Here is an 11,932-nt window from a genome sequence, read left to right on the forward strand (position 1 = left end):
TGTTTCTGAAAATAGTTAAATTAAAGCAAAGAAAAAAACCAACAATGTGTATTGGTGGTAATTTTGCAATTTAACATGACAGGCAACCATAGTTTGAGTTTTGATTGCTTTTTTTCTCCTTGAAGTTCATGCCACTGTTGCCTGCTGTTTTGTGGGTTCAGAGTTGAAACCAGAAAAATATTTTTAGGGTTTTATTTTTTGCTGATAATGAAAGACACAACCATGTAGGACTCATTTTATTATAGATTTAGTTAAAAAAGCTCTGGTTGTTTCCATTCATGCAGAGAAACAGATGGGTGAGTGGACTGCTGGGGTTTTTCCACACAGAACAACGAGGCAGAAATAAAAAATTAAGAGGAAGTCACTGACTCATTTTTTTAAACTTCCTCACTCCTGAATCTTCTCTGGTAATTATCTAGTCATTGTAATATATTTATATTTCAGGTCAAAGTTTTACATTTTGATAAATTTTTGCAGGACTTAAATCTAATCATTTCACAAGGTTGAAACATACGAACTATTCCTCCTCTGTTTTTAATCTTTACAGGGTTTCTGTAGGATTTAGATCTGGAAACTCAAAAAAAGGATGTTTTGTTCTTTCTGACCATATTTTGGGTTAATCTTCCTACTAAAAGAATAAAAGTTGACCCATTTTCTGTTTTTCCATAGATACCACCAGACTTTTATTCAAAATGTCGTCGTATTTTATTTTTACCGACTTGTTTTTGTTCTGACTGGAAAACAAATTAACGATTTGGAGCAGGCCAGGCAGAGTCCTGACGTGAACCCGACAAAGAATCAATGAAGGAAGCTAAAGATTAAGCAAGAAGGCCTTCTAACTTCAGACACTGCAAAAACAAAAACTCTTACCAAGTATTTTTGGTCCAGTTTCTAGTGCAAATATCTCATACAGTACAATATAGAGGGTAAATATGGTAAATCTGCTTCCTTCTGCACAGGAAACTCCATCCCATTATAACAAGCAGGAACCAGGAATCCATTAGAGGTTTTTACTCACCACATTGTTTTAGTGACAGGAACTCATTTCATTTCAGTCCCCTTAGAGATTTTCATTCAGAAACAATCAGTCTATTCAAAAACAAACTAAGAGTTTGAAAAAAATGACAGCGTGTGATTCACGCCTTAACAAAGAAAAACAAATATTTTTGTTTTAGCTGACCTTTAAATGATCGGTCTGTTTTTACGTCTTCAGGGTCGAAGTTTCTTTTGAGGAGTTTAAAAAAATATATATTCTGATATTTTTCTCTGGAAAATCTGCAGGATGAGCAAGAAGTTTGATGGCTGAGTTTTTTTATTTCTCATTTTTACGTCTGAGATGGCAAGGAAGATTTCTTAGCGCTCAATAGACAAATGCTGCCCTCTGCTGGCTATCAGCTGTCACTTCACTTCACATGCAAAACATGCAGAAGTTTTCGCATTCCTTTGCACATTTGTTACATACACATATATTACACATATATTAATCTGTTATTGGAAATTTTAGGTGGTGGGAAAATAAAGAATGGTTGTTTTACTTGTTTTTTTCGATGTTTGTTACATATCAGTGTAACAAATATGCAAATAATAATAATAAAAAAACATTTCCTGGAAAAACAGGGACATTTGCTAGAAAAAAAATCAAATCTTTAGATTAATATCAGAATTTTTTTTTACAAAAAAAAACTTGGAATTTAAAAATTTAAAACGGCTAAAATTTTCTACAATGGCCCTAATACATCGTTGTAAAAATAAACACTTTCAAGTTTTGGATCTACAATAAATATCGATCTACTTTATTTGCTTGATTTTAGCTTTTTATTTTTGGAAATAAAGATACAGACTCAGTGTTGCAGTCATCCATTTTTAAGGATTTTTATACAGTGAAACTGACAGAATTTCAAGTTGTAACGTTTTCCCCCCTGAACTGGATCATTAACACAGGTCAGCGTCTTATTTAAAAGGACTGTAGAAGCTGACAGAAATCTGGGGGATCATTTTCAGGTGCTGCCATCTTTGTTCTTGACATTTGCCCACACAACTAGAGAAAGAAAACTTAAAAAAGAACAACAACACAACAAAAACTCTTAAGTTTCCCCCTGAAACCCACTTTTGGCTACTGCTGTCTTAACTTTCAACACAGGGTAATTAATACTTCAGGTTGGCATAAAATGAACACAAGGCTTTTTGGTCTGCAGCAGTGATACTAGCAGAGATTGGTGCAAAATAGTCCATCAACATTCACTCTGTATCTCAAACATTAAGAAAAGAAACATCCTCATGTATTGCACACTGTACGGCTCAAAGTGCTGCACAAATCTTATCAAGTCTCCGGAAATTAAAAACAACATTCTGTACGTTCAAACGATCGCGGCTGGTTCTCTCCCAAAACGACAATCATCTGTCGTAGCACGGCGCCTGGTAGCTGTAGTGCATGCTGACCGGGTACGCCCGGCTGGGAAGGCTGGGCTTCGGGTCCAGACAGGCGACGGAGGCTTGTGTGTCGCTCTGCTGGGGGCCCTGCGGGTAGGATGCAGACCTGTGGCTGGCAGGCAGGCATGCCTGTGGGGCTTTCTGAGCAAACTGCATGGAGGGCAGCTGCAGGAACTGCGACACAGCGGCTGGCTGGCCTGAACTGTGGAGCAGCGCCTGGCTCTGCTGCTGCTCAAGGCACTGCTGCTTACTGGCTTCTTCCACATCACTGTCATGTGCACTGAAAAAAAACAATGTCATATTTATAATCCTTTAAATGCATAAATAAAATCCTTGAGTGAGTAGTTTAACCCTTTTATGCATTGTGGTCACTACAGTGGACAGGTATCAAAAAGCCATTTTCTTGTGCTTCTTGTGGATTTCTATGTTATAAATGCACACAGACCACTGAAGTGGACACTAATGCATCATAAAATACACCATCAACTACTGGCCATCAGCTGCAAATGCAAGAAAAATTTTTGTTAAATCCAAAATGGCCGACAGACAAAAAAATAGCACGAGAACCGACCCGGTCCCTCCTTCTACTGTAGACGACTCTTGCAGGTAAAAAAAATATTGTGACATCAGATAACCCCTAAGAACAATACTACTGATGTATCTTGTCAAATAACAACTTTGTATTTGGAGAAAATTACAATTGATCACCTAAAAAAAATAAAGTAAAATAAAAAAAAACTTTTGTACAAATTTTTTTCCCTAGCTTTTTTTTTTATGCCTTACAAAAATAAAAAAAATTTTGGAAAAAAATCCTGAGACAGAGGATCATAATTCATTGATAAAAGGATTAGTTTTGCAAGTGATTGTGTGTAAACTACAGAAGCTGAGAAAGGACATTTTCTCCATACTTTTCTTCCAGATAATTTTCTGGAAATAAGTTCATTTCCCGATGGTTTTCTTGAGAAAAGGAGTAAATTTCCTGTTTTCCGCATATACGTTTTTATGAGTTTTCTCAAAATAAAGAAAGTCATTTTTTTATGGTTTTCTAGATTTAACGAGTTATTTTCTTGTTTTCAGCTTATACTTTTTCCCAATGGTTTCTCCAAATAAGTTGTTCTCCAGATTGTTTTTAAGACGAGTAAATTTTACGTTTTTAACATAAACTCTTTTCCTGAAGGTTTTCCCGAAATAAAGGAATTCATTTCATATGGTTTTCTCACTATAAGTTAACTTCCTATTTTCGGTATAAACATTCTCCAGATAATTTTGTAGCGATGCCGAGTTAATTTCCTATTTTCCACAAATACTTTTCCGCCCCCAAGGGTTTTCTTGAAGAAGTAAATTTTTTTATGGTTTTCTCAAGAGAACTAGTAATTTTTTTGTTTTCTTGATATCCTTCTTCCCGATATTAATTCATTTTCCGATTGTTTTCTTGAGCTAACGAGTAAAATTTCTGTTTTCCACAAATACTCTTTTCTTAAGGTTTTCTCGAGGTAACAAGTTAACTTCCCATTTTTCGTAAAAATATTTTCACTTTAGATAATAAGTTAATTTCACTTTTTCCGTAAATACTTTCCCTCGATAGTTTTCTCGAGATAACAAATCCACCTTCTTGAGATAACGGGTAAATTTTCCGTTTTCCGCATATACTTTTCCCCAATGGTTTCTCTAGATAAGGAGTTAAAAATATCCTAAGTTAATTTCAATCGAGATGTGAGCTGCTGCTCAGGTGAGCCAGCAGAATACAAATGAATCCTTCACTGTTCAAATTTTCAATTGTCAAAACATTGAAACTCTCGTATGTTTTCAGTTATTCACTAGTTTGTCTTGGCCTCTCTCACATGAGCAGCTTCTCCACGCAGGGTATGAGGTTCTCCCAGGCGTAGCCGGTGAGGCGCTGCAGGCGGGTCGGCCAGCTGGGGGAAAGATGGAGGACGAGGCGGGACGCCGCCACGCAGGCAGCAGCCACCAGCGACGGAGCAAAGCACAAAAAGATGTGATCTATGGAAAATTACATAAAAACAAAACACAGATCAGAGGAAGAAATCCAGCCGATAAAACAAAGGTGTCTATTATTAAACCTTTTATGTCAATAATTTCCTCCAGACTCAAAATTCCAGTTTTATCTGTAATTTTATAGAAGAGTTTAAAAACATAAATACAGAATTCACAGGAGATACTTGGAGAAGGGAGGAAGGAAGAAGGATGAAAGGAGGGAAACATGGACAAAAAGAGGAAGGAAAAACAAAAAGAAAGAAAGGAAGAGCGTATACAGGAAGGGTGGAAAAAAGGAGACAGGAAAGGAAGGAAGGAAGGAAGGAAGGAAGGGAGGAAGCAAAGCAGAAAGGAGGGAGGGAAGGAAGGAATGAAAGAAGGAAGCAAAGAAGGAAGAGGAAAAGGAAGGAAGCAAGGAAGGTAGAAGGAGGTAAGGACAGAAAAAAGAAGGTAGGAAGGAAGGAGGGAAGAGAGAAAAGAAATAAAGAAAGACAGAGAGAGAAATAAACTTGTTCCATTCGTCCCTAAAATAAATCTTCAACACACAGAAACAAGTTCTCTGATTTCCTCCGCCTAATCTTCACCTTGCAAGGAGACTTCCAGGAAGTAGTCTGTGTACTTGGCCATGTACAGCTTGGTCTTCTCCAGGCTCGCCAGGGGCCAGCCGTCGTGCAGATCTCCGTCCAGGACGCCGACGGACAAATAGTAATCAATGAAGTGAGCTGCGGTGGGAAGGTACAGGTTCCAGCTGAACGTTTCCAGCAGCAGCAGCTCCATGTGGAGCAAACCCTGCTTGGTCAGGACCAGGTTCATGGAGCTCATGCACCCCAGGCTGTTCAGGGTCTCCAGCTTCGGCACGCGGTCCTCCCTTTCCTCAAATTTACCTGAGTCAACCGGGACAAAGTTAACCGCATCAACAAACCATTCAACATATTATAAACGTTCCTATTCTGTTGGCCAAGTTCCACATACATGCCTGCAAATTTGCTAAAAACAAACCTAACCTCACTGTTTTAGAGATTATTTGAGATGTTTTTTGGACTCTTTAAAATTTTGCACCAACTCTAAAGCTATGAAACTTGTAGCTTAAGTGATGAATTTGATTTGTAACCTGTTATTTTTTTCTCATGGAGTCCTATGAAATTGTTACACCAGCACCTCGAGCATACTACTACTGTCTGCAATTGAATATTCTTTATTTGTGAATAAAATTAATTTTAAAAAAAACAACAACTGCCTGTTAGCGTACATGCAGTAAGTACGCATGCGTGCGCATTAAGAGTCTGCGACGTTTAGAGGAGCTGTCAGTTCGGCATACACGACAAGATACGACAAAAAATAAGTTAAGAAATTGTTTCAATGATAATTAGATGGATATACATGCATTGTCATGGTTTCAAAGTGTGTTTAAAGCAGCCGCAGCTACAATCAACTACAAAACACGCTGTATAAAACTTGATGATGGTCCACATCACTAGCTAACCGCTAAGTTGGGCTGTCATACAGTTGTTAATAAAGTTTACTATCTAACATCTACGTCAGGATGTCATGTTGCTGATTACATAAAAGCAGATGGCAAAGACGGCGCATACTTCTCTGACAGATACAGCCGTCAGTTTTTGCTACGCCTATGGCGATCTGACAAAGCATCTGAACTGAGAAGTCACAGATACACATACTAGCCAGAAGGAGACAGGACAGAGAGACCATGTGAAGCTGCTGCATGGTGACATCATAGCGGTCCATGAAGAGGTCCAGCAGGTAGACGGCCAGGTGTCTGGCCGCGGGGCAAAGGCAGAAGTGGTTGCAGGTGATGGCGATGAGGTCTGCAAAGTATCGCCTGAGGTTCAGCTGAGGGGACTGGCCTCTGTAGGACGGCAGTTTGAGCTCCTGTTCCAGAATCACAACAATAATAAACTGTATTTACAACACAGACACGATGTACAACTCAAATATAGATATTCGCTGTTTTCATCTGTATTCCCTTAAGTTACCAAAATGGACATACAATATAATAATAAAATAAAACCAAAAGTAAAACACTAATAATCCATAGAGATCTGGCATAACATTATGACTTACATTAGGGTTAATTTTTGCTTTAAAAAACGACCTGATGGGACACTGGGAAAGACTATTTTGTGCCAACAAGAGTTAGATTTAATTAAGCTATTAAATCCTAAAAATTCATCTCAATGCTGAACATGTTGCAGCAGCACAGTTGTCCCCAACGCTAATGTCAGCATCCGGAGTTCACATTTCAGAATAAGTTCCATGAATGATCACTTACTAGCACTTTGCACCAATCTTATGGTTGGACAACATAAATAGCAGATTTTAAAACAATCAGAGGTGGGTAGAGTTCCCAAAAAATGTACTTAAGTAAGAGTAGAACAACTTCAACATATTTTTACTCAAGTAAAAGTAAAACGTAGCCATCCAAGTAAAAAAAAGTATTTGGTAAAAAGTCTACTCAAGTACTGAGTAACTGATCGAATTATCAATCATTTAGTCAATCAATTTTGGTATTTTAAGGACAAAATGGCAATAAGTAACAAAAAATAACCAAATCAGGCAAAAGAAAAATTTTCCAAATTGGTTTCTTTCAATAAAAAACTTAAGCTTTAACAAAAACTGCAGGTGTGTGTTTGTGTCTGGTGAATTTTTGGTTAAAACATGTTTCATTCAGTGGGCAGAAGTTCCAGAAATTTTACTAAAGTAAGAGTAACAAAATATTTGGTTAAAAAAATCTACTCAAGTACTGAGTAACTGGTCAAATAATCAATCATTTAATATTTAAAAATGACATCAGACAGACCAAAACATAAAGTTAAGTGGAAACAACAATAATTCATATAAGTAATAAAAAAATAACAAAATTTACTTCTTCCAAATCAGTTTCTTTCAATAAAAAACTTATGAAACTTTAACAAAAACGTCAGGTGTGTGTCTGTCTGTGTCTACACAAACATGTTTTTGGTCCAAACATGTTTGTTTTTCCAGTTAGTTGGTAGAGAATCCAGAAATTTTACTCCAGTAAAAGTAGAAATACTTTATAATAAAATTACTCACGTAAAAGTAAAAAGTAAAGTATAGTAAAATTATTCCTAAAGGTACCTAAAAAAAACTAAAATAAATGTAACTGAGTAAATGTAACTAGTTACTACCAAATTCTGAAAACAATAAATATATTTGTTGTTGAGCTCATATGTCTATTTATTCAATAATTAACCAGCAAAAATGATTATTGAATTGAAAATGTTGCTTAGTTTGTTGATATACAGTTTGATTAATTAACCCTGGTTAATTAAAACATTTTAATCAAGTCCCACCAATAATTAAAAGCATAAAAAACAAGGAAGCATACAAATTTAAGGTAGTTGGACAAGAACCAAACAGTGGTGGTAAATGACAGATTCGATGCATCTCCAAAGCTTGTTGGTGGGATCCAGGTAGGTTCTGTCCAAGACCAAGTGGTGCAAAACTCACTGATGCAGACGAAGGCTTAATGCTGGTTCTGATGAAACGGTGTCAGAATGAAAAGTGTGTTGCAGTTTGTTGCTTATTGGTTAACCAGTCAGGGTTACCATGCTGACCACCAACATTGGGAAACTCGAGCATCAAAACTGCAACAGAAGAATGTCTCCCAAGAATGGTTGCTTACCTGGTGAACCAACAGAACCATGATGCATGATGGGAAAAACATCATCCAGCTAAGGCAGTAGGACGCTTTATGGAGGCTACTTTGACAAATACCACCAACATGATCTTTGCTACAACCGTTCATGGAGACAGTTGAGTGCCTGATATTTTAGCAGCATACTATAATAAATGTATTCTAGTTTAGTTTGCAAACAAACCTACCAGATCACAAATCAATCAAAAGGTCAGATCAATAGAGGCCCCACCTCACAACTTTCAGGAGTGGAGTCAACAAGTCAGGGCAGAAACATAGCTAATAGGCAGAGTTGGGTAAATGTAATTTAATTGCATTTTCTTGATACCTTTTTTTTTAAAGTTTACTTTTAGGAGATCATGTACTATTTTGCACTTTTTACTTGAGTAATTTTATTATGAAGTATTTCTACTCTTACTTGAGTAAACTGTATTTTCTACCCACTGAATGAAGAACAAACATGTTTTAACCAGAAACTGACAGACACAGACACACACCTGCAGTTTCTGTGAAAGTTTTATAAGATTTCTATTGAAAGAAACAGATTTGGAAAAATTTTTATTTTGCCTGATATTGTTATTTTTTGTTACCTATAAAAATTATTGTCATTTTGGTCCTTAAAATACCAAAATTTCCACTCAACTTTACATTTTAGTCCGTCTGATGACGTAATTTTTAAATATAAGATGATTGACAATTTGATCAGATACTCGCTGCTTGAGGAGACTTTTTTTTACCAAATACTTTTTTACTCTTGAATAATTTCTTGGACAGCTACCTTTTACTAGAGTACAATTGTTGCTACCTGCTCAAGGGATGTGGTCTTAATGACATGCCTGACTGGTAAAACATCAGTAACGTACAGGATGAACACAAGCTATCAAAAACGATATAGATGCACTGAAATTGTTAATAATTTTTTCTCCACTGTGGCTCCATTTGATGGTCAATCGCCCTCACTTTGCATCTGAGCGCCTGGTAAATATCTGCAGCAAGTTGTCCCTTCCACCATTGGTCCTCTAGCTCCATTTAAGACAGTGCTTTGAAAACCTCTGGAAGTCAAAACAAAGTTAAAGTGATTAGCACACTCATACTGGGTGCTGAAGATGCGCTCTCAACGTGTAAAACGCAACGTTTTTGCACGCAGGATTTCAACAACACGCATCGGTTAGCGATCCCGTGGGTGTCATAACTCAATCAGCTTTTCAATCCGTCACACGGAAATGAATGATCGGTGCAGACTCACCCAATGCGCAGGTTCACTGGAGAAACAGTGCAGCCTAGACTAGCCGATCATGCTTTGCTTGGTCTCGTTGTTTTAGGCTCGCAAGCGGCAGCAACACGAGTTCTTCAAACTCCCCAGGTGCGTTCAAGTGCTGCTCGAAAAAACCCAACGCCCCATAGCTTGTCAAACAGAACAACCAACCAGAAAGACGCAATGACACCAGAGAAATGGGGTTCGGAAAGTGAAATAAGCATCAAAATGTGAATGAGCCACTTTTAAAGTTATCCGTCGCACATCTTCATGTTTTTTTACCCGTTATTTGATTGTGGCATCTTTACATTTTATTTAGCACTTGAAAGCATCACTACCAACTACGGCCCAACTATAAATTAATGGGTAGTTTTGTAATTGGGCGTTTATGGGGTGTAAAGTTACATTGTCCAAAATTACCAGCAGTAATATGGATTACTGTCATAAGGGAAAAACAAAATGGGGTTCATTATTCAAAGTGATATTTTCAACTTGTTATTATAAATGACATAGTTTCAAACTAAATATTTAGTTAGCGAGTTAAATATTTAGTTTGAGAATAAATAATTAGATTGCCTACTAAATAATCAGCTTTATCTAAATATTTAGTTAGCAATTGATTCATATTTAGCTTGAGGCTAAAGATTTTGCTTCAAACTACAGCCCCAAACGAAATATTTAGCTTGAAGCTACATATTTAACTAAAAAAATTTATCTAAAAATATTTAGCTACTAGTTTCATTAGTAGCTACCGAAAGCTACTAATGAACTATCATTAGCATCTTTCACAACTAAACTAAACTACAAAATAAGCTAATATTTAGCTTAAAACTATACTTTGGAATTTAACTTCAAGCTAAATAGTTACCTAATAAATATATTGAATGATTACATACAATTTTACTCACCAATAAGCAGAAGTGGACTACCAAAATAGTCCTGGGTCTGGTGAACTTGCATAATATAATATAATATATAATATAATTTCACTTCAGCTGTTGCTCATGTCTCCTCTTCTTTATTGTTCCTTCTCCTCTCGACATGTGCAACATCTCAGCTTAAAACGGTGAGCCATTTTAATGGTAATTCAGACTTTTATCAATGAACTCACCAGCAAGAGTTGATGTGGAGGTTCGCAAGGCCCAGCTTTTACTTTGAGCGTTCACATCTGGTTATTAGCAAATGAATTTGCAGCTAAGGATTTACGTTGGTAATTAAATATTTTGTTTGAAACTGTTGCATTTATATATTTTTCTCTTATGATAGGCTAAATAATCAAAATTATTGCCATTAATTTTTCACCGTGTAACTATAGAAACGGCACCCGGTAGGTGTTATATTATTCTATACTTTGACTGCAGGTGGCGCTGTTTCTTCTTTACACCTCAAATGTTTCGTCCCACGTTTCGTATGATCAAGATGTACATACAAAGTGATTACATATCTAAAATTTTAATCAGCTAGAAAAAAAAATTGCCACATTTTCCGCAATGTCAAAAACATTCAGGCCATTTTCACAATAACGTTAGATGACTTCCGTTCTGACTCGATGCGGTGTATCTGTACTTCCAGCTGCTTTTGCCTCAAAAAAACCTGTCTGGAAAATTCACGTAAACTCATCATTTTTAGGGTATAGCGAAAAGTGAGGTTAATAAAAACAATACTGACGTGTTAATTAGCCATGGCAACGTTATCCATTATTGTTAATTTACCATTTTCTTACCGTGTATAAGGGAAACAGCATCTGATTAGCCAGCTAGCAGTGGCTTTTTAGCCAAATGTAGCTAAAATATACACCGCTTCATGTCAGTGCTGTAACGTTAAAAGGTTTACTTTTTCTGTCAACGTTAATAAAAACAGTATTTACCTGTTAGTTAGTTAGTCGTGTCAGTGTTATCCACCATTGTTAATTTAAAATTTTCTTACAGTGTATAAGGGAAACAGCCTACAATTTTAAATTCAGCTAGCTAGCAGCAGCTTTAGCCACGGGTAGCTAAAAATATACACCGCTGCCTGTCAGTGCTGTAAAGTTCAAAGGTTTACTTTCTGTATTAATGTAAAATCACGGACAACTTCCAACATTGTTGCTTGGAATACTGTTGTAAATATTAAATCATTTACATATTCTGATATGATTCATAATTTTTTATTTTGAGTAGGAACTTGGGTAATCGGACTTCAGAGTTAAAAAAAAACCCTGATTGACCTCTGACCTCTCTGCAGTGTTTCTAACATTCTCTAGCAAACCTCTGACACAGATCAATAGACCCATTCAATAATTTCAATAAAGCTCCACCTATCTCACCTTTAGGACTCAACCTACAGCAGTTGGTCTGTAATCAGCGCTGTGATCATTTCACCTTTTACCTTATTAGGAATGTCATGTTTCAGTTACTATTTTATGACAAATATAGTTTTGTAAACGTTTTAAAAAACACTTTGGAAATTAGCGTCTCACTCAATACTGTGTATTTATGACAAAATTATTTGTCATCAATAAACATCCCTTTATAGATATCTATTTTTTATGTTTATTAATTTTGTTGAAAGTTGTACTTGGTTTACTGTATATCTTG

General features: G+C 36.4%; 1 protein-coding gene across 1 annotated transcript; it reads right to left on the reverse strand.

Annotated features, from left to right (window-relative positions):
- Window positions 1–1,847: 1,847 nt before the first annotated feature.
- Window positions 1,848–9,469, reverse strand: ccnj (cyclin J). Its single transcript, XM_032552574.1, has 6 exons — window positions 9,348–9,469; window positions 9,062–9,153; window positions 6,105–6,315; window positions 5,010–5,309; window positions 4,272–4,431; window positions 1,848–2,710 (listed from the first exon to the last, which is right to left on the reverse strand). The coding sequence occupies exons 2-6, from the start codon at window positions 9,128–9,130 to the stop codon at window positions 2,395–2,397; spliced, it is 1,056 nt and encodes a 351-aa protein (XP_032408465.1). The 5' UTR covers window positions 9,131–9,153; window positions 9,348–9,469; the 3' UTR covers window positions 1,848–2,394.
- Between the last annotated feature and the right edge of the window lie 2,463 nt (window positions 9,470–11,932).

This window comes from Xiphophorus hellerii, chromosome 22 (genome assembly GCF_003331165.1).
Source record: "Xiphophorus hellerii strain 12219 chromosome 22, Xiphophorus_hellerii-4.1, whole genome shotgun sequence".
Classification (NCBI taxonomy): Eukaryota; Metazoa; Chordata; class Actinopteri; order Cyprinodontiformes; family Poeciliidae; genus Xiphophorus; species Xiphophorus hellerii.